Raw genomic sequence first — 21,289 nt, forward strand, 5'->3', positions numbered from 1 at the left:
CCAAGCGAGAGAGCGCCAACGAGTGACAATCGATAGGATTCGTGTAAATTAAATATCGATGAAATGCAACCCTAACGATGGGTTCGCCTTGGCTGCGATGAGAGTATCTCGTTCATTTGGTTTTTGTCTTCACCCCATAAAGTTGATACAACTACAAGTAAGTCGATTTAATAAAGTTAAATTTTAATACATACATAAAGTGTAATTATTTGAGTATGTTGGTAATTCGTGCGTTAAAATTAGTCATGCAGTTTATTGATTTTCACTTGTAACTGAAAATCCAACTGAGAATATTAAATTGAAGTATGCATTTTACCACGTGTTCCAAAATGGCGGAGGTGCACACGCACCTGAAAAAGTGAACCAATTTTGAAGTGCTTAAATGATGATTATTTAACTTACCTTTTGCGGTTTCCACCAGAAAGCGTTAGTTCGCTTAAAGATGGGCTTAGGTGTCTGATTCAAGCACTTCAAATTGAAAAAAGTCAATATCGATTATAAGTGGCCGTTCCTAACCTAACAAATACTAAAGATGTTTGTTTTTATTCCAATTGCAGAATGGCGGACGCAGCTCCAGCCCGTAGTGGATTCCGAGGTGGATTTGGCTCTCGCGGTGGTCGTGGTGGACGTGGTCGTGGCCGTGGACGTGGCGCACGCGGTCGTGGTGGCAAGGAAGATTCCAAGGAGTGGGTGCCAGTGACCAAGCTGGGTCGTCTGGTGCGCGAGGGCAAGATCAAGTCACTTGAGGAGATCTACCTCTACTCGTTGCCCATTAAAGAGTTCGAGATCATCGATTTCTTCTTGGGCTCTGCTCTGCGCGATGAGGTCCTCAAGATCATGCCCGTCCAGAAGCAGACTCGTGCCGGTCAGCGCACACGTTTCAAGGCTTTCGTTGCCATTGGCGACAACAATGGCCACATCGGTCTGGGTGTCAAGTGCAGCAAGGAAGTCGCAACCGCCATCCGTGGTGCCATCATCCTGGCTAAGCTGTCTGTTGTGCCCGTGCGTCGTGGCTACTGGGGCAACAAAATCGGCAAGCCCCACACCGTGCCCTGCAAGGTTACCGGCAAGTGCGGTTCCGTATCGGTGCGTCTGATCCCAGCGCCCCGTGGTACCGGTATTGTCTCAGCTCCCGTACCAAAGAAGCTGCTGACCATGGCTGGCATTGAGGATTGCTACACCTCCGCTCGTGGCTCAACCGGTACCTTGGGTAACTTCGCCAAGGCTACCTATGCTGCTATTGCCAAGACATACGCCTACCTGACTCCGGACTTGTGGAAGGAAATGCCTCTGGGCTCCACACCCTACCAGGCATACTCCGATTTCCTGTCGAAGCCAACGGCTCGCCTGCACGCCGATGCCTAAGATCATCGTGAACCAGATTTTTTGAATAAACAAAACTTCTATAATATATTTTGTGGATTTAATTGCTGTTGAATATTTCTCCCATGGGAAGAGATCTTGACTTGAATTGGGTTTTCAAGATATTTTTAAAAACAAATATGTAGTTTTTCTTAATGCTTATATATTAAAAAACATTACAAATAATAGATGTAAGATATCTTTATAACTTGGACTACGCTTTAACACCGTAAGCCTCGGGCATACGCTCAATGGCGTATTTATGCGCAGCGACATACATGATTGGAACGCCTGGTATCTTGCGTATGCGGTTCTTCAGGTCCTTATCATTTGTGGCCACAATGTAGCACTTGTGTTGACGCACTCGCTCGACCAAGCAGTCGTCAGCGTAGGTGCCCTTGTGCAAGCAGGGTAAACGCTCGAAACGGGGATCGGATATGATTCGGAGAGCCAATTTATACTTGTTGCCCAGTTTTTCCAGCTCGGCGCGCACACAATCCGATATATATGGTATGCACTTGGCGTACAGACAGTCCATCATGCACTGCACTATATCCAGCTTATTTTTAATGCTAAAATTAATGAAATTCGTGTCGAGCACGATATGATAGGGTGGTCCCAGCTGTGTGTTGTACTGGAAAAAGAGTGCCGAGCTCTGCTGTGTCGCTTCATGGACTTTCATATCGTGAGGATCGGTTGGCTTTTTTCGTTTTTGGCGTGCTTGCTCCTTTATCCGGGAATCGGTGGGCTTCATCAGACGCTTCAATTGTGCATTTCGCTGTTTCTGTATCTTTTTTGTCTTCTTTTGCTTACCCTAAAAGTATATAAGTGGAAATAAGTTTTATTTTGAACTTTTTTATAAACGAACGAACATATTTACCATTGTATATTTTGTAATGTGTCAACAAAATGTAAACAATTATAAAGTCAAATGTAATGCAACCGCACGTGTTTATTTTGTGTTGTTCAGCTGTTTGCGCAGAGTTGCAAAACCTATCGATTTAAACACTAGTCCAATGCAACATTGTACGTATCAATCGATAGTAACCAAATGCATACTTGATAATATCGTAAGTGAAATCAAGAGTTTTCTTGCTTGTGCCACGTGCTTTCATCTTTCATTTGGATTGAACATTTTGTAAAAGATGGTGAGTTATGGTTAAACAATTTTTACTAAACGCAAAAATTAAATAAAAAGTTATGGCCACAAATGATGAAACTGATGACGAGACTGAAGGAACATTTTCTCGATTTTATGTTGTATATTTCGACGTAATTTCGAACAATATTTGTTCATTTTAAGATGAATCGGCAATCTGATGGCACAATTTTATTCAAATGCATTTTGAAGTGAGGTTGAAAAAACTAACATGAGTTTAATTTCTATGTATTGCAGGGTTGAATACGTAATATGAACATAATGTGGACGCACATTTAAATGGTTGAACAATAAAAGGTAAGAAATATACCTCAAATTTATTCTCTATAGAAGCACGTGATGAACTTATACACAGACCTGTACTGAGTAAAAGTCATGTGGAATTCGATGTAAACTGAATCTAAACCTTCTAAATGAAATTCACCTAAATTTCATTATTCTAATGGTTATTTTAAATTTAATTTTTAGGCATATGCAAAATGTCTGGAAGGATGTAGTCGCCTCTGAAAACAAAATGGCGTATGGCGATTTACCGGTTCGTAAATGCATGCAGATGGCAATAATGTTGCAGAAATGGTAAATATATACTATATGTAGTTTTTTGTGTGACTATGATGATTTAAACACAGACCTGTTCTGAGATTACTCATGTTGATTTGTATCTAACTGATATATTTACTTTAATACGCAACTTATTTATTTGGAAAAATTTTGTTAATATGTATTTACAACTCTTTGCAGACTGGCTGACCTAAGTGAGGTTATATTGAACACGGCGCATTATTCGGCTTCGTTTGAGGTACATATTTTATTAAATTCTTTTGGATAAAATCTTAGGTGCTTAAATGATGATTAATTCAATTACCTTTTGCGGTTTCCACCAGAAAGTGTTAATTCACTTAAAGATGGCCTTAGGTGTCTGATTCAAGCACTTAAAATATTTATTGTTTACAAGCATGTACGCCTTTTATATCTAATTGAATTCTTATATTTAATTTGCAGAAAGACGCGCGCCATATTTTCAGGCTGGGCATCTTGTTTGTTAGTCAATAAAAATATTATATATTATACGCCCATAATAGGGGCATGTACCTCAATAAACGTATTCAAAAAAATTGTCTTTGTGTTCAGTATAAATGAGCTGAGCATTATGCAGTAGCTTTTAAGCTTGATTTAACACACATCTAATATGTAGATGAGTTTATATTTAGAATATGTACGTATGTACTTGTACATTAAATGTTGGGTAGAAAGCAAATACCATTGCTTTTTGCGGTGCCAATTTTAATTTGAAACGAACATTTTCAAAAGGAACTCGTTTGTGCGCCTCGTATCATTACACCCTGTATGGCAGCGATGCGCACGAGTCGCCCTGTGCCATGAGACTCGCCGGTTTAATTAAACCGCTGCTGTTGCGCGTAAATAAAAGCAGACGCTTACCAGGACGACATTATGCAACGAGCGCCGAATCTGAAGAATACGTATTTGACACCAAAGAGTATATTGATTTTAAGAAACAATTGCGACAGCAAAATGTTAACAATAAGGATGGACACACGTGCTTGCAACTGGAATGCCGGCTATGCGAGCGAATGCCGGCGACGGCAACAACGCGTGCACAGGGCCCGCTAGCTTACATAAACAAGAAAACAGGTATGCTTTATGTTAACGACTTACAGAAATGTAATGTAATGGTGGAAACAAAAAACATTAAGTGCAGGAACTGTGACGTCATTTGCGCACTGTTTGCATTTATGTAGAAATATGCTTATGATTTATTAACATGCTGTTATTTTTAGGCGCCTTTATTTGTCCCAATTGTGATGTTAAACTTACCCTAGCGAATGCCGCCAGGGCTTACCAGACACCGGCGCCGTCAGGCTATCAGCGCGCGCCAAAAAAGACACCGGAATATGCATCACTTTTCCCCAATTTGGTGAATGTTCCAACGGAGGCCTGCGAAGCGCTCGGTCTGCGGGGCTTGAAGGAGGCTCAGCTGAATGCCATTGGCGCAATGTATGAACCCGACCAGCAGCTGCTGCACTTTAAGCTGCGCAATGCGGCCCACCTGGTGGTGGGCGAGAAGGTGCTGCGACTGAGCGACCGCAGCGAGCAGACATTCCAGGGCAGCTCCAGTTCTGGTCTGCTAATACACGGCACAGGGAACAAGAGCAAGGCGGTGCTGGTGAGCAATCTGCTGGACTTTATAGTGCTGGCCACGCAGAACATTGAGACACGTGCGTAATGCTAACATTAATATTGAATTTCTCATTTAATGCGCGACTTTTACTTTTCAGATTGCATCGTCTGCCTGCCGTATGCTTTGCATCTGCTGCCGCAAGAATGCCTGCCTGGCTTAGAGCGCTTCAAGGAGTTGGTCTTCTGGCTACACTATGATGCCACGCACAGTTGGGATGCGGCACGCGCGTTTGCACAGAAAATGGACGAGAGACGCTGCCTGTTGATACGGCCCACCGAAACGGAGCCAGCGCCGCATTTGGCTCTAAAGCGACGGCTCAATGTGCGCCACATATTGGCCAAGGCTACGCCTGTGCGGCACAAATCGATTACCACATTCAATGCCCTGCGCAACGACATTTTGAGTGAGCTGCAGAACATCGAGAAGGTGAACGGTGTCAAATGGAAACGGTTTCCGGTGCTCAACAAGCTGCTTAGGGGCCATCGCAAGGGCGAGCTTACCATATTGACGGGGCCTACGGGCAGCGGGAAAACGACCTTTACCAGCGAGTACTCGCTGGATCTGGCCATGCAGGGTGTCAGCACACTTTGGGGCTCCTTTGAAATACGCAACACGCGGCTGGCTGCGACACTGTTGCGCCAATTTGTTGGCTATCCGCTGGATGATAAGCTGCAAGAGTTTGAGCACTGGGCCACAGAGTTTGATCGCCTCCCGATGTACTTTATGACCTTTCAAGGCCAGCAGCCGCTCAAACCAGTGCTGGAGGCCATCGAGCACGCCCAGTACGTGCACGACATTTCCCATGTGATTATAGACAATTTACAGTTCATGATGGGCGTTTCATCGTATCGCGGCGACAAGTTTTGGGAACAGGACTCCATTATAGCAGCATTTCGTGGCTTTGCCACCAAACACAATGTGCACGTTACACTGGTCATGCATCCACGCAAGGAACGGCAGGAGGATGAGCTGACAACGAGCTCGGTATTTGGCACCGCAAAGGCCACACAGGAGGCAGACAATGTGCTGATCATACAGGACAAGCGGCTGACCTCGGTGCGTGGCAAGAAGTATCTCCAGGTAGCCAAGAATCGTTACAGCGGCGATCTGGGCATCATGCCGATGGACTTTGATAAGGATGCCCTCAGCTACTCCAGCTCAGTGCAGAGCGCCAAACGACGACGGGAGCGTGAAAAGACATCATCAACTGAGAGTTGACCCCAGTTTCAAATACGTTTATAGTATTTAATTACAATTATTCTATGCGTGCTAAGCTTAAACGTTGAACTATCTATTAATGCATATTATTTACTTAAAACTAATTTGTAAATCACAAACCGATGCTATGTTGCGCTCTGCTTATAGTTCTTTGTATTCAGTATCTTCTTGCCGCACATTGCGCAGATCGCCTTTTTGTAGGAACACGCCTGGCAATAGTGCGCCCCCATCTGATGCACCTTCTGTCTGCATATGCTGCCAACGAGAAATTATGTATTGATGAAGCTGACCGAATGGTTGAGAGCTTACCGGCAAGGTGCCAAGCTATTGCCCATGGGATTGTAGCGCTCCTTGGAAGAGGAGAGCGCTTTATTCTCATTGATTTTGCGTCCTCCGGCAGTTGCATTGCTAGTTCGCCAAGGATTAGGCGCCGAGACCTTCGTCAATTTGGACTCACACTTATCGCAAACCATTTAAAAGTGTGCAATAATTTGTATTAAAAGTGCTTTTAAGGTGTTGCAGCAGATATCAATTTTCTTTAATGTTTTGTTTGTGTGATTAGGAATAATCGTTCACAGTAGAATGTTATCGATGATTGGGTACCGTGAATAATCACGTCAAAGTGTTATCGATAATCTGTGTTGGCAACTAAATGTACTCATATGAAATAAACAAAATATGACTACGGAAAATAATCAACAATTACGGTAAATTCATCTTTTATATGTGAGACAATTAATTTGTATTGTATTATTTGGCCATTGCAGGGAACAACTTATTGCGGCAGTGGTTAAAAAGCGAGCAGCAGTCGCCAGAGCTCATCAAGTAGTTGTCACACTCCTGGAGCCACACATTGAGGAGCAGACGTTTCTTGATTTGGTAAATAAGTATATTGATTAATAAAGCTGTATGTATGTGTATATAATTTGGTTAACAACAGCTAACTGAAATCGGGCCGGATAACTACGCAGATATTGTCGAAGAACGACACATTAACAAGCTGTGTGGTTATCCACTCTGTGATGTGGTTGTGGAAAAGTAAGGACAATCGACTTGCATCTGTTTGTATACTAATATCTTATAATTTAGGGTGCCTGTGAAACAGTATCAAATCTGTGTTGCCAAGAATAAGGTGTACGATATAACTGAACGCAAGAAGTTCTGCTCCGGCTACTGCTTCAAGGCATCAGAATATATCAAATCTCAGGTGCCCACCTCGCCATTGTGGCTGCGCGACAAGGAGCCGAAACCCAATTTTAGGCTGATGCGGCGCGAGAAAGAAATTGGTAAATAAACTGTGTAAGCTGTGATAATACGTCCAATGCTAATTGTAAACGTATATGATACAAATCTAAGGAATACAAGATATATTTATTTTCATTACCATTCATTTCCATAATTTGGGGTTACAAGCATTAATAATAATATTGGTATGTATCATAAATAGCGCATTGGGCCGCAAGCTGAGTGCATATAAATTAAATCATAATGATATTGTCGCGCTCTAAAGTTAAATCAGCTTCGCGTTTCGCATCCTCCTCGGACCATTCACCACACTTGTCCAGTACGTCCGTTTCGCGTGGCGGTTCCGTCTGGCAAATTACAAAAAAAAAAAAAACAATTTAAATATTTGCATACACACATTAAAAAAGGCAGTTTATTGTTTGTTTTGTTGACTGCACGGATTATGGTACCTCTTTGTCGCCAGCAGCCAGTTTGGTGAACATATTCGCATATAACTTCTTCTCCTTGTCCTTGTTTTGCTTAATCTTTTGCTTGCAAATAACAATATGATTGGCAGCAGCCTTGTTGCCAGGCTCCAGTTGTATAACCTGCAATTATTTACATCGTTTTATCGTTTCTTAATCAAAAATCGAATTCACTTACTTTCTGAAAATCTTCCAAAGCATCCTCCAGCTCATTTATAATCAGATTACATTGACCGCGGCGATACAGCGCCTTGACATTGTTGGCATCCAATTCCAGCACAGCATTACACTGTTTAAGCGAAAATATCATTAATATAGATCACACACATAATAATTTTGGGTTAGGTGTGCTGCGGCACCCACCTCTTGCTTGGCCTCGAAGTGATCGTTGGATTTTTGATGACACAGAGCGATGTTGCTGTGTGTGGCCACTTTCAGGGCCTTAACCTCGTCGCTGGTATTGTCCTTTATGCTGGGTAAGAGGTTCTTGCACTTATTGTACATTTTAATGGCTAGCTCGAAATTATCCTTTTTAAAATAGTTGGTGCCCTTCTCCTTATAGACTTTTGCCTCAGCCACGCGCTCACTGTCGCTCAACTTCCATTCCTCCAGGCCCTTGCCGCAGTCTATTAATTTCACAGTGTACTCAATAGTTGAGTTTGGCGGTATCTTAAAGGCCTCGTTGCCCTTGGCCCCAAATGCGTATTTTGAATGTATTTTGATTCTGTAAGCAATTCGTAAATAGATGCGTGTTAGCAATACAATTGAACCTGTTTGTTATCATTCACTATGCCTATAGGCAGACTTGTTTGTTGCATAGATTCGTAAATCAACAAGGTTTACTTTTAATCTGCGATCAGTTGTTTGAATTGCCTATAAACATAGTAATGAGTTTAAGTGTATATACTTGGATGTTTCGCCAATATTCATTTTCTCCAGTGCCAGCTCGAGGCCTTCAACTATGCCAATGGCACTGCCCTCGCCATAATCGAATTCTACATCGCGTTCTTCGAACACGCGACCATCGAAGCTTCCAGAAATGTGAGCTGAAAATGTTTTAAGCAATTGCGTTTTAACCACTACTTAGACCGCAAGACTTTGATAATGGTGACCAACCCTTGACAAATGCGCCATCGCTAGGTGTCCGCTTTTTATCGCTTGGTTCCAGAATGGTGCGCTCGATGCTGCCATCTTGATTTGGACTGAGATCCTCGCCTTTCCAGCCCAGCATTTCCAGCTGAAGTCGAACAGTTGTATGACAGGTGTGGGACACAGGTATATGGGTGTGTGCTTACCTCAAATATAAGCGTCGAGTCTGGCGGTATGCTTGGCGGGCTGCCAGCAGCGCCGTAAGCGTAGTTTGGAGCACATGTCAAGAAACAGCGCTCGCCCAGCTTCATTGTGGCGACACCCATGTCGAAGGCTTTGATAACGCGTCCTTTGGATACGCATTTAAATTAATTATTTGTGTGTGAAAAGTATTCTCCAAACGCTCATACCTTTGCCCAATTCAAATTCAAATGGCTCATTGCGACCCACGCTGGAATCGAATTCCGTGCCGTCAACAAGTCTGCCGGTATAGTGAAGCGATACCTTGCAGCCGCTATTTGGCGTCTCGTTGCCAGTTCCCTCCTTCAGTATTTCCTTGAGTACGCCTCCATCGCCAGATAAGTCGAGTTTCTTTGTTTCTTCCGACATTTTTTTTTAGTTATATTTATGACTCTCCGAACGACACTAACCTGACCTGTGCATGCGAATTTGTCGTAAAAAGCATCGAAAACTTGATCTATCGATTCCAAAGCTATTCACTTTCGCGATTATTCGATTTTATTGGGCTGCCAGTTCTGCCGACTCATCCTTTCATATACATATACAAATAATTTGAATTAATTAGTTCCCGCTCAAAACCTGTATAAAATTGTTCAGCACTGATTCCAAGCTGTTGTTTACATTTAATTATTGGTTAAAAAGCTGGCTGATCGATTTGCTTAGAATTAATGCGTAAAGCTTCCTTAAACATGTATCTTCAAGTTGGTATACCGGCATTGAGGGCCATTATCTCTGAGTAAAGATATCAGGGTTCAAGTGCAAGGGTGATTTTTTACGGTAAATTTGCTTGGGGCTGTAGTACAAATATCTTAAAAACGTGCCGATCATTTTTTATAATTTTTACAAGATTGGTTAGCTGAAACTATAGACTTCAATCCTGTATATGCGGTTTTCGTGGCCATTATCCCTAAATTAAGATATTTTAGAATGGTGGAAACCTTACTTTGTTTACCCATACTATAAATAAAATTCAAAAATAAATAAATATAGATAGTAAATAATTTAATTTTTTGCAATTCTGCATTTAAATTTATTTGGTGTCGTGCTTAAAAACATAAACAAATGCATTCAAAAGTGAGCGATTCCTTTTCCGATACCAAGTACCAAAAATCGACGCTAAGTCACTGCCGTTTATTTGACGCACATCGCTAATTGGTTTGTCATACGTGCGCTGTCTATCGGTAGTGCACTCCGCTCTATCGATAAGAAATATATCGGGGGGCCATTGCAACAGTCACATATGTTTTATTTAAAAGGCTGTCCTCTAAGACGGGAGTAGTTATAAAATTATGATTGTAGCCTAAATTTCTATCAATAGCTGTCAATCTCAACTAGCTTGCAGCCATGGACGGCAAGTGCTACAAACTACTTTTAATCGGCGGCGCCGTGCGCTTGTATTTCAGTAGCACTTCATTGCCGTCGCTTATCGGCCATCGCGTAGAATTTGCCACTCCTTTAAACTCTTTCAAGCGCAGTAAGTATTCAGTTAAGCGTAAATACTTTAAGGCATTCTCATGCTTGTTGTATTTAATTTGCAGTTCAAGAGGGAGTATTTCTGCTCCAACAAGGCGTCGATCCATACCGAGGAGATCTTGTGCACGAGACACCGTTGCTTCTTAAAGCAATATCCAGCATTTTAATACATTATGCGGAATGGCTTCCATTTCTCTATATATTGCTCGATTTATGCACGGCCGCATTGCTGTATTCAATGAGCCGTACTTTTGTTGCGCAAAAACTGCAACAGCAACGTCAGGAGCGCAAGGACTACGCCAAGGATACAGAGGAGCTGCAGTACAGTGCGAATGACAAATACATCATACCGGAGCTGGTCTTGGTAGCCTACCTATTCAATCCATTGACAATACTCAGCTGTGTGGCACTGACCTCCACTGTGCTGAGTAATTTGTTATTGGCAATGTTTCTATATACGATGATCAGGCGCCAGCTCTTCATAAGCGTCGCTCTGCTCGCATTTGAGACCGTCCGCAGCCTCTATCCGGTTGTGCTTATCGCGCCGCTGCTTTTACTCTTTGCCCGCCGGTCTGTCAGCCTGGGCATCGGTATATGCTTACTTTTTGCAACTTGCTGTTTGGCTGTGGCCGGTGCAAACTACTTTGTTATGAATAGCTGGAATTTTTTAGATGGAACACTCGGTTTTATGTACGTGACAGCAGTTTTGTTATTGATTTGGTTAATGCATGTTTTAATTGTTAATTTCAGCTTCTACTTTCGCGATCTGCAGCCCAATATTGGACTGTTTTGGTACTTTTTCACCGAAATGTTTGAACACTTTCGCACCATGTTTCTTATAACATTTCAGCTAAATGCCACCGTTTTGTACCTGGTGCCTCTGTCCATAAAGCTGCGCAAGGAACCGCTTCTCTTGGCCACCGTCCTCGTTTCGCTAACGGCAGTTTTTCGAGCATATCCTAGCCTAGGTGACGTCGGTTTCTACTTGGCCTTATTACCACTCTGGCGCCGCTGCTGGAAGTGTAAGTAACTGTCTAATCGGCCACTCCCAAAGAAGTACAGCCTATTGCAAGCTAGTAATGTAAATTTGTTGTCTTTTTAGTCATGGCGCATGGTTTTGTTGTGTTTACTTTCTTCCTCATAACGTTGTCCATGATGGGCGCCTTGTGGCATTTGTGGATCTATGCCGGCTCTGCAAACGCGAACTTTTACTTTGGAGCTACGCTCGCTTTCTGCACGGGTCAAATATTTTTAATTACAGATTTGCTTTTTGCGCACGTGAAGCGGGAGTTCTGTCTGTATAATGGCCAAAAGATCATGATTGATGGGGAAGAGGCGCGAATACTGCTAGAATAAACTGAATATGGATACTCAAATAAAAAGAACATCTTTATTCAACATAGACGAGCAATCATTATAATTAATTTGTAAGATTATTGCGTAGAGTATCCGGTTTTTGTTTTTCGATTGAGGAATCTGTATAAATACAAAATGCGCTTTTGCAGATCTTTCCACTTGGTTGGCCGGGCAATCGGGTACTTGGTCTTCTCCAGCATTCGACGCTTGCGCAACAGTACTTGGTATTCATTGCCCGAGACGCCGCGCAACCAGGAAGGCACCGAGTACAGCACACGTGTGGGATGAAGCCGGTCGTTGCCCAATATGTCTATAAAGTCATTTTGACCGAAGAGCGCCCGCTTCTCAGACCACGGATTTTTTGGCCTATACACTGGTATGGGTAGCTTCTGTCCATTATCCAAATGCGGCAGTAGACCACTCTGGAACAACTTCTCCTTGTATCCATAGCGACGCACCGTGCGGCCTCGCGCCCTTTTCTCGGCGTGCGAAAGCTGACGCACTGTTTGGTAAGAGGTCAGTGCCAAAGGCTTCGATCTGCTAGCCAGATGTGCTGCGTTACACAGTTTTTGAAACGCGCTGCTCAGCCAAGACATCAGTTTCTGTGTGTAATTAACGATTAGGTAATTAAAAATAGTCAACTCCAAAGACGACGATAGGCAACGGTAACAGCTCCGTCAGCTGTTTAAGCTCGCCGATACTATCGCATATCTTTTGTCCGGTCTGGCAACGCTGCATATACCGCCTGAGTGAGTAAACAAGTACTTGCTTATTTTTACTTAACAAATCGAATGCACTTACGTACCAATGATTGCCGCTGCCAATTGTTTAGAAACAGAAAAGGCAAAACTACGTCGAGAGATTGCCGAGCTGCAGGCTGCATTGAATGCCAAAGAGCAAAACCTGCGCGATCTTCAGTCAAGAACAGCAGCATCACACTTGGACCCAGAAGCTGATCTGCAGCACGCAACAAGGGAGCAATATGCAACGCTTAACAACGATGATATTGCGCGATATAGTCGACAGCTCATACTATCTGATTTTGGCGTAAGCGGTCAGCTTAAGCTTAAGAACAGCGCGGTGCTAATCGTTGGCTTAGGTGGATTAGGCTGCCCGGCGGCGCAATATCTTTGCAGTGCAGGCTGCGGCAATTTGGGTCTGGTGGACTATGACGAGGTGGAGCGTAGCAATCTACACCGCCAGACGCTGCACACGGTGGCACGCTGTGGAATGTCTAAAACCGAATCGGCGCGCATCGCATTGCTAGAACTGAATCCCCATTGCCGCATAACATGTTATCCACGCCTGCTGAACAGCTCGAACGCAATGCACATTATGCGTGCCTATGACATTGTGCTGGACTGTAGCGACAATGTGGCCACACGCTATCTGCTGAACGATGCCTGTACGATGCTGCGCAAGCCGTTGGTCTCCGGCAGTGCACTGAAACTGGATGGCCAGCTGACAGTGTACTCGTATGGCGCCCAGGGACCTTGCTATCGCTGCATTTATCCGGTGCCCCCGCCGCCAGAGGCGGTCACCAATTGCGGTGATGGCGGCGTATTGGGGGCTGTTACCGGCACAATAGGTGCCATGCAGGCACTGGAAGCCATTAAGATCATAATCGGATTGGGCGACGTACTGGCCGGACGTATGCTCATTTTTGACGGCAGCAGCTGCCAGTTCCGCAACATCAAAATACGTAGCAAGCGGCCCAACTGTCACGTTTGCTCTGCCCAGCCGCTCATCACTGGACTGATCGACTACGAGCTCTTCTGCGGCATGAATGCCAATGACAAGGACAACGCAGTGAAGCTGCTAGAGCCGGAAGAGCGCATTAATGTGCTGGACTATCAAAGGTTGATGAAGACCAAGGCGCATTTGCTGCTGGATGTGCGTGCGCCAGCTGAATTTGAAATCTGTCAGTTGCCCGACTCAATTAACGTGCCCTTGGCGCACGTCCTGGATGACAGCTATCTTCAACGTTTCGCCCAGCAATTGGAGAGCAAAGAGTTACCCATATTTGTTGTATGCCGTCGCGGCAATGACTCACAGATTGCCGTGCAGCACATGAGAACCCGTTTGCCCGAGCATTCCATACGCGACTTGGAAGGCGGTTTGCATGCCTGGACAAACCAAGTCGACCAGAGCTTTCCAATTTATTAGAGCAAACAAACCGTGAGTGAACCCATAATATTGAGTCGGACAATAGTGAAATTCTACTTGGATAGAAAATAAACCATTATGTACATTTGTATATTATTCATTTGTATTTGGCCTATGTTTTATTGTCATTCGATTGACTAATAATCTATTCCCACAATCCAGGAGAATATTATAAGAAATGTGAAGTTTTTTGAAGGCCGCAATAACATGAACAGGTTCTTTTATACCCTGTACCCTTTGCCGATTTATATAGTATATATATACATATATTTCAGATCAGGCCTTAAATTTGCAATGAATTAGCTTCGTATTTTGAATTAATCTAGCAAAACTTGCGTTACTATTTTTGAATTCCAATTGGAATTATGTCTAAGATTTTATGAATTCAAAACGTGGTCCCATAAAACAAAATTTGTTAACACAGAGGCACAGGTCACGCATTAAAAACACTAAATAAATATTATCAACTATTTGCATTTAAATGTTTATCCCAACGTGTAGCTACATATATGTAAATGTAATTTAACACCGTTCTGCGAACAACTACTACAATAAATAAAAATAGAATATGAAACCCATCACGCCTAAATACTCACTCTTAACAAATGATAAGCCAAACATTACATTCCCATAGTATGTATGTATATTCATGTATGTGTGTGTGTATGTGTGTATGTAGATATATGGTGAAATGCATTGCATGTGTTCATAAACGCTTAATTCTGACAGAAGATTAGAGCCATTTTTGAATTGCTTAGGCTTGGTATCGATACCTGACTGTGCGGTTAAATGTATGTGTATGTGTGTGTGTGTGTGTGTGAGAATCGGAGCATGCATAAAAGCAGCTCTGCTTGTTGGCGGGTGTCCAGAACTCAAATGTCAGCAGCCCAGCCGCAAAACTAGAGAACGGCGCTCGACGTTAGCACAGAAAATAGTAAAAGTGCTGCAGCTTTGTGAAGCGCTACTGATAAGGAAGATCGGATTCAATTGGACGTAATGAACGGGTCAAATCTGAGTTTGTTGCTCGCCTTCGCCTTCGCCTTTGCGCTGTGGGTAAGTATATTAGCAGCTAGCCAGGATTATACATGCTTATATTCAAAGATTCTATCGCGTTCAGCTGCCTTATGGAAGTGCCGATGATAATAGCTGCTCTGCATCCGTGCTGCAGGCGCAACGCTTCTTTGAACAAGAGAACTCAAAGTTGCGGGAACGCTACCATGCAGAGTACTCAGCCGCCTATACGTACAACACGAACGTTACCGAAGAGAATCGCCGCGCCATGATAGTGGTGTACGCGGAGAGTGCGAGCCAGAACAAACTGTTGGCGCAGGCTGTTCGAGCGGGTGATTATGCCAAATCCGCGGACGCAAATATACGACGGCAGGCGCGAATGCTGCAGGATCTGGGTGCGGATGCACTCGACCCTAGCGACTATCTCGAACTGAAGAATGCCATTAGCTCCATGCAGTCCAACTATGCTACCACCAGTGTTTGCTCCTACACGAATCGGACCGACTGCTCGCTGACCCTGGAGCCGCACATACAGGAGCGTCTGGCGAACAGTCGTGATCCCGCCGAGTTGGCATGGTATTGGCGCGAATGGTACGACAAGGCTGGCACGCCTATGCGCGGAAACTTTGAAAAGTATGTTCGCCTTACACGCAAGGCAGCCCATCTGAACGGTATGTGATTCTCTCACTCAGCTGACAAGATAACCCCCGTGATCTCTAACAAAATAAACGACCGTTTTCTAGACTATCGCTCCTATGCCGATTACTGGGTACACTTCTATGAAGATGCGGACTTTGAGAGACAGCTAGATGCCACCTACAAAGCCCTTCTGCCCTTCTACAGACAGATACACGGTTACGTTAGGTACCGCCTACGCCAGCATTACGGACCTGAGGTGGTGCCTGCTGAGGGCAATATACCCATGCATCTGTTGGGCAATATGTGGGCGCAATCGTGGAACGATGTCATTGATTTATTCACACCGTATCCGGAAAAGCCATTTGTGGACGTCAAGCTGGAAATGGAGCGACAAGAATACAGCGTTCGGAAACTGTTTGAACTAGGTGATCAGTTTTTCCAATCGCTGGGTATGCGTGCTCTGCCGGCAAGCTTCTGGAACTTGAGTGTGCTGGAACGACCCACAGATCGGGAAGTCGTCTGCCATGCGTCCGCGTGGGACTTTTATCAGGACAGCGATGTACGCATCAAGATGTGCACCGAGCTAAACACACATTATCTGTACGTTGTGCATCACGAGCTGGGTCACATTCAATACTATTTGCAGTATGAGCAACAGCCTGCCGTTTTTCGAGGTGCGCCCAATCCGGGCTTTCACGAGGCTGTCGGCGATGTCATAGCGCTATCGGCCATGTCCGCCAAGCACCTAAAGAGCCTTAATCTCACCCGCAGCGGACGCCTAGACGAGAAGAGCCGCATTAATGAGCTATTTAAGCAAGCTCTGTCTAAGATTGTCTTCCTGCCTTTTGGCTATACCATGGACAAGTATCGCTATGCTGTGTTTCGCGGCGAACTCGATGAATCTCAATGGAACTGCGCCTTCTGGCAGATGCGCTCCGAGTTTGGTGGCCTTGAACCGCCCTTAACTCGCAGCAATAGTGACTTTGATCCGCCCGCAAAGTATCATATTGATGCCGATGTCGAATACTTGCGCTATTTTGCGGCGCACATATTCCAATTTCAGTTCCATAGGGCTTTGTGTCGCCTAGCTGGACAATATGCGCCTGGCGACAGTCAACAGACTCTCGACAACTGCGATATATTTGGCAGCAAAAAGGCGGGCCAAGCATTTAAAACATTCTTGTCAGCTGGCAATTCAAAACATTGGAAAATTGTTTTGGAAGAGTTTACTGGAGAGACTGAAATGGACCCGGCTGCACTACTCGAATACTTTGATCCGCTTTATCAATGGCTCAAGCAGGAGAACAGCCGCCTGGGCGTGCCCTTAGGCTGGGGAAATACTAATAGTGAGTTCCCTATTTTTTTTCTACCAAAATTCGCAAATTCAGTTTCTTGAAATCTTTTTCAGAAATTCCATCGAGTTGCTGTGGACTGTTCAGTACTTAAAACACATATTTCTTTTTTTAGAGCCAATGTATGTTCTTTCCTTGTATATATATATATATATATATTTTGTACGAAGGCGTATAACTAGTATATATATGCATGTGCGTGCGTTTGTGTGAGTGTGTGTTTGCATGTGTGTGGGCTAGGGTATGCATGCATATATGTATGCATGCATGTTAGCTTTCTAAGACCAAATGGAGACCAAGTTTTTTTGTGTCTCTGTGCTGCAAATTTAAATAAAACGTATTTTCAGCAAGTGCTCTACTCCTCGATTCTCAATAATTCAGTTTTTATGCTTAGCTAGTAGTGTAGTGTTTCTTTGTTTTTGGTTTTTCATACATGTATGGAAGTATCTGGACATGTAGTCATACATGTACGCATGCACGCATGTTGCATTTAAACAAAAGAAACATGCATTCATGCATGTGTGCACAAACAGGCACAAAACTTCACACAAATACGAAAGAAAATTTATACTGGCCAATTCGGTCGAGCCGTTGTTGGTAATGATCCTATTTGAGCAATTTGCCAACATCTCAAATGTTGTACATATATTGAATAAATTGCCAGCAGTTAAGTGAATAGTTTAGCAAATATTTATTGTTATGATTTTTAATTCGTTTGTTCTTTAATTATTTCCATTACATATTACATTTTAACGATATTTATCTGTCCCAGGGTTTGTACAAAATCTTCAATTTATTAGCAATAAATTACATGCTAAAATTTCGTTCACTCGTCGTCGATTTTCTGGAGTCTGTTTACTCGAACATTGTTATAAGATTTAAAAAAAAAATGCTTGGTGTACATATTAGAGCATTAAATAGTTGATAGTTGCTAATGAATTTGAAAACCCGTTAGGTAATGATATTATTAGGCTGATGCATTGGCGCAGTTTTCAATATTTGATATTTTGATTGAATTCCTTGAATGCAACATAATAAAGTTTCGACAAGTACGGGTATTTGAATTTTATAAATCTTCGAACTCAGTTGGTCTCCAAAAACTGTTTAAATGCTTTTTTATAATTATTAATTAAAGTGCAAGTTATGAAACGTGTGAACAGGAAGTATAATCCAAATATAAGCGCTATAAATTAATAAATCAATCTTAGGCTTTTTAAATATTCCTATATATTGTCTGCTCTACAGACATTTCTCTGATACATTTTGATCGTTCTCTTTTGTTGAACTCTCGCCTGTTTAAAGGTTTTAATAATATATACATACATGAAACAACGCAAAAGTCTTTAAAATGAGTGCTAATGAAACGTCTAATATATAGCTGGGAAAAGTTTTGTCTCATGAGAAATGTAATTTTCCTTTTCTGTTTACAAACAATTTGCTTTGATAGCTTTGATTACATCGATCGTTTTCCCAGTATGGTATACAGTTTATATTTAATGTTTATTCTTAGAAGCACCTATGTGATAAGCGTGTGGACTAAGATCAGCTGGCTCTAGTTTGATCTATACTTTAAAGCTGACAAGTAGGACAGTCAGACGAACGGTAAGAATTGAGGATGATTATGTGTTTACCAAATTGGTTTGATGAAGGTGAGTGTTTTGTCAAGTCTGAGTCCGAGTGTATCTATGCGAAGCTTGACACAATTGTTGTCAATAACAAATTAAGAATCATCGCATTTAACACTGGAAAATAACAAAGAAAAAAAGTATACATTAAATTGGATAGATTTAATGTTCTAGACCGCGAGTTCGGATTTGGTTAATTCTAATGAGTGAGTATGCTTTGTTATACAGTATTTTTTTTTTTCATTTAATAATAGGTCCAATTAGCACAATAGTTAATTTAATAAATTGTTATGTTCGCTATCATTGCAAATGTTATGTAGATATTTTAGATCCAAGACTTCTGCCACAAGCATGATTTCGCATCCTCTGTTCGATGCAGTTTCTGTTTCAAAGCAGCAATTAAGTTGTATGTGTACGGGTAATATACAAATAGATTATAAATATGTATAAATATGCAATTTACGTAGTTCTTATCAAAGGATTTTATCCCAGACTATTTGAAGATTATTATTGAATACAATTTCCTATTCAAAATTTTAACCATTCAAAGTTGCTTGACGTTGGCCCAACATCGATTTTGTATAAATCCAGAACGAAATGGAGCTTGAATGTTTGTGTCGAGCAAGCCATCCAAGTAAAGATCACAAGTCGCCCTCAGCTGGCCTTAGGTGTTGCTTGCTAATTGACTCCTGGATAAATGTGCAATTGACTTTTCAGAAATGTTATGGTAGTATCTATTTTCGATAGAGCCTTCTCGAACCAAATACGCGTTTAGCATACTTAGTCCAAGAATGGGTTTTGTCATAGGGGCCTCTGATGCTGTAGGTTTTGATGTAGCAGCTGCTGTTGCTGCTGCTGCTGCTGCTGCGTGACACTGCTAATACTATGGTTGCTGCTGCTACTACTCGCGCCGCCACCCTTGGGTCGCGTAGGCGGTGGCGGAGGCGGCGCGTGCCGCATGCGTTGCTGCAGTATGCGCGGCAACTGCGGATGCGCCTTGTGCTGGGTCGGTGGCGCTGGCGGAGCTGCTGAACGATGATAATGCGGAATTTGTTGCTGATGATGGTGCTTGCCCATGGAGGAAGCTGCCGAAGACGAGCCAGATGCTCCAGATGTCGAACTGGTCGATGCATGCGATGTGGTTGAACCTGTGGCCAACTTTGTGGGCAAATTACTAGTCGCTGCTGGTGAAGAGAGTGCGGCAATGGTTGCCGACGGCTGTGGATTTCGCTTCGGTGCTGCAACTGGTGCATAGGAACCATCATCCTCATCGGATGACAGTGAGTTGGCATCGGATGGCGTGCGCGAACGAGACGGTGGCGAAAGGGCCTCCTGCTCCTGCAGAAACACCCGAAAGCCTTGAATGGACTCATTCAGCGCCCACAGTTGGGACAGCAGCGACAAGTCCAGCTGCCGCAAGCCGTACATTTCACGGCGCAGTATGGCCAGCTGGTTGTCGATGGTGCTCGACGCATTATTGCTGCCATTCGCGGCCGACTGATGGTGCTGGGCTGCGCTGCCGCCCGCGCTGTGCGTAGACGAGGCCCGACTATGCACACTCTCACGATCACTTAGCGACTCTTGTGTGGATGACAAGCTGCCATGTCGTCCATGACCATTGTAGTTGCGATTGCGCGTTGCTGCCGCTGCAGCCGAGGAAGTCGATGGCCCCAGGTACAGATCGCCCGTCGCAGCGGTCAGTGCGGCAACGGACGTGTTCGGTTGCAGTTGCTGCGGTGAGGATGTGTGAGAGCGCACCTGCGCCTGGCCCTGACCAAGCGCGCTGCCACTCGCCAGCTCCGGTCCCATAGCAGTGCCAGCGGCAGCGGCGCTCAGACTTTTTGGCAGTGGCGGCAGACCAGTGGTTAATGTGTATTGCTGTTGCAGCTGGCGTTGTTGTTGTTGTTCACTGTTGCCCATCATTTTGGAAATTTTGATGCGATTTGCAATTTGTATAATTAAAAAAAGTTATTGATGCTTGTGGTTGTTGTTCTTGTTGTTGTTGATTTCTGGCTGCCCGTTAGCTCTAATTCTTAATATCGTTGTATTTGTTGTTGTTGTTGCTTTTTCGTAATTTTGTAAACTTTAGTGTATATTGAATTTCCAACTTTGGCGGCACATTGGGCACTGTTTGTTTAATTGTTGCAAGTTTAGCCACTTGACAATGCAATGCATGTGAAAGCAATGGGAGCAAACACCCCACACTAGGGGGCAGTCGTCACCGGGTAGCGCACACTCGGGGCAGGTGCTCTCAAAGGACATGCGACAAATGCCACAATTCTCATCATTTGCTATCCAACGCCAAGATGCAACTCCCGTCCATGACTTGATTGTTACTTTCATTTTGCGCACATTTGCTTATCATGTAATCAAAATTCTGATGCAGCTTAACAATGTGTATGTGCGTATTTGCCGTAGGACAATCGTTCGTTTTCCGCTAAATATTGCTTTTTTTCTGCTACCACCTGAAAATAGGTCGACCGTAGTGATGTGTTTTTTTTTTGCTTGTTTCTTCTCTCGTCTCAATGTTATTTCTCTCGATTTGCGTGAGATGTTCGATGCTCAATTTAACACTGTTATGCTCGGTTGGTGCTGTTATGAACTCGATATTTTCGTTCAATACTTATCGATAAGTAAATGTCCGCTTTAAGTTACCATTTTTCACCAACGTTGTTAAACTTAATTTTGAA

At 43.4% G+C, this 21,289-nt stretch overlaps 12 protein-coding genes and 1 non-coding gene across 13 annotated transcripts; 7 read left to right on the plus strand and 6 right to left on the minus strand.

Annotated features, from left to right (window-relative positions):
• Positions 1–29: 29 nt before the first annotated feature.
• On the plus strand, positions 30–1,411 carry RpS2 (ribosomal protein S2). The gene is made up of 2 exons (XM_002052406.4): positions 30–157; positions 558–1,411. Exon 2 carries the CDS (start codon positions 559–561, stop codon positions 1,363–1,365), a length of 807 nt encoding a protein of 268 aa, XP_002052442.1. The 5' UTR covers positions 30–157; position 558; the 3' UTR covers positions 1,366–1,411.
• Bka (FCF1 rRNA-processing protein Bka) lies at positions 1,102–2,362 on the minus strand. Its single transcript, XM_002052405.4, has 2 exons — positions 2,243–2,362; positions 1,102–2,176 (listed from the first exon to the last, which is right to left on the minus strand). The coding sequence occupies exons 1-2, from the start codon at positions 2,243–2,245 to the stop codon at positions 1,577–1,579; spliced, it is 603 nt and encodes a 200-aa protein (XP_002052441.1). The 5' UTR covers positions 2,246–2,362; the 3' UTR covers positions 1,102–1,576.
• Positions 2,363–2,369: 7 nt separating this feature from the next.
• On the plus strand, positions 2,370–6,013 carry mtDNA-helicase (mitochondrial DNA helicase). The gene is made up of 7 exons (XM_002052404.4): positions 2,370–2,510; positions 2,759–2,818; positions 2,990–3,097; positions 3,263–3,320; positions 3,524–4,174; positions 4,321–4,758; positions 4,819–6,013. The coding sequence occupies exons 5-7, from the start codon at positions 3,901–3,903 to the stop codon at positions 5,937–5,939; spliced, it is 1,833 nt and encodes a 610-aa protein (XP_002052440.2). The 5' UTR covers positions 2,370–2,510; positions 2,759–2,818; positions 2,990–3,097; positions 3,263–3,320; positions 3,524–3,900; the 3' UTR covers positions 5,940–6,013.
• Positions 2,568–2,684, plus strand: LOC6629095 (small nucleolar RNA Z5). The gene has a single exon (XR_049090.1). It is a non-coding gene; the product is annotated as a small nucleolar RNA Z5 (small nucleolar RNA).
• On the minus strand, positions 5,953–6,509 carry LOC6629092 (cysteine-rich PDZ-binding protein). The gene is made up of 2 exons (XM_002052403.4): positions 6,249–6,509; positions 5,953–6,194 (listed from the first exon to the last, which is right to left on the minus strand). Exons 1-2 carry the CDS (start codon positions 6,410–6,412, stop codon positions 6,065–6,067), a joined length of 294 nt encoding a protein of 97 aa, XP_002052439.1. The 5' UTR covers positions 6,413–6,509; the 3' UTR covers positions 5,953–6,064.
• Positions 6,510–6,520: 11 nt separating this feature from the next.
• On the plus strand, positions 6,521–7,322 carry LOC6629091 (putative RNA polymerase II subunit B1 CTD phosphatase RPAP2 homolog). Its single transcript, XM_002052402.4, has 4 exons — positions 6,521–6,646; positions 6,707–6,818; positions 6,880–6,977; positions 7,029–7,322. The coding sequence occupies exons 1-4, from the start codon at positions 6,618–6,620 to the stop codon at positions 7,231–7,233; spliced, it is 444 nt and encodes a 147-aa protein (XP_002052438.1). The 5' UTR covers positions 6,521–6,617; the 3' UTR covers positions 7,234–7,322.
• Fkbp59 (FK506-binding protein 59kD) lies at positions 7,292–9,346 on the minus strand. The gene is made up of 8 exons (XM_002052401.4): positions 9,148–9,346; positions 8,944–9,086; positions 8,765–8,885; positions 8,556–8,694; positions 8,012–8,372; positions 7,827–7,937; positions 7,634–7,771; positions 7,292–7,531 (listed from the first exon to the last, which is right to left on the minus strand). The coding sequence occupies exons 1-8, from the start codon at positions 9,344–9,346 to the stop codon at positions 7,418–7,420; spliced, it is 1,326 nt and encodes a 441-aa protein (XP_002052437.1). The 3' UTR covers positions 7,292–7,417.
• An 838-nt stretch (positions 9,347–10,184) lies between these two features.
• On the plus strand, positions 10,185–11,852 carry PIG-U (phosphatidylinositol glycan anchor biosynthesis class U). Its single transcript, XM_002052400.4, has 4 exons — positions 10,185–10,451; positions 10,516–11,140; positions 11,201–11,472; positions 11,553–11,852. Exons 1-4 carry the CDS (start codon positions 10,322–10,324, stop codon positions 11,804–11,806), a joined length of 1,281 nt encoding a protein of 426 aa, XP_002052436.1. The 5' UTR covers positions 10,185–10,321; the 3' UTR covers positions 11,807–11,852.
• On the minus strand, positions 11,819–12,494 carry mRpL51 (mitochondrial ribosomal protein L51). The gene has a single exon (XM_002052399.4). It carries the CDS (start codon positions 12,400–12,402, stop codon positions 11,884–11,886), a length of 519 nt encoding a protein of 172 aa, XP_002052435.1. The 5' UTR covers positions 12,403–12,494; the 3' UTR covers positions 11,819–11,883.
• A 51-nt stretch (positions 12,495–12,545) lies between these two features.
• Uba4 (Ubiquitin-like activating enzyme 4) lies at positions 12,546–14,078 on the plus strand. Its single transcript, XM_002052398.4, has one exon. It carries the CDS (start codon positions 12,614–12,616, stop codon positions 13,970–13,972), a length of 1,359 nt encoding a protein of 452 aa, XP_002052434.1. The 5' UTR covers positions 12,546–12,613; the 3' UTR covers positions 13,973–14,078.
• A 737-nt stretch (positions 14,079–14,815) lies between these two features.
• On the plus strand, positions 14,816–17,340 carry Acer (Angiotensin-converting enzyme-related). Its single transcript, XM_002052397.4, has 4 exons — positions 14,816–15,025; positions 15,090–15,654; positions 15,727–16,968; positions 17,031–17,340. Exons 1-4 carry the CDS (start codon positions 14,969–14,971, stop codon positions 17,066–17,068), a joined length of 1,902 nt encoding a protein of 633 aa, XP_002052433.1. The 5' UTR covers positions 14,816–14,968; the 3' UTR covers positions 17,069–17,340.
• A 301-nt stretch (positions 17,341–17,641) lies between these two features.
• On the minus strand, positions 17,642–20,522 carry lmgB (lemming B). Its single transcript, XM_002052396.4, has one exon. The coding sequence runs from the start codon at positions 20,520–20,522 to the stop codon at positions 19,401–19,403; it is 1,122 nt and encodes a 373-aa protein (XP_002052432.1). The 3' UTR covers positions 17,642–19,400.
• Positions 20,523–20,682: 160 nt separating this feature from the next.
• lmgA (lemming A) lies at positions 20,683–21,138 on the minus strand. Its single transcript, XM_015173383.3, has one exon. It carries the CDS (start codon positions 20,940–20,942, stop codon positions 20,685–20,687), a length of 258 nt encoding a protein of 85 aa, XP_015028869.1. The 5' UTR covers positions 20,943–21,138; the 3' UTR covers positions 20,683–20,684.
• Positions 21,139–21,289: the final 151 nt, after the last annotated feature.

This window comes from Drosophila virilis, chromosome 4 (assembly GCF_030788295.1).
Source record: "Drosophila virilis strain 15010-1051.87 chromosome 4, Dvir_AGI_RSII-ME, whole genome shotgun sequence".
Taxonomy (NCBI): Eukaryota; Metazoa; Arthropoda; class Insecta; order Diptera; family Drosophilidae; genus Drosophila; species Drosophila virilis.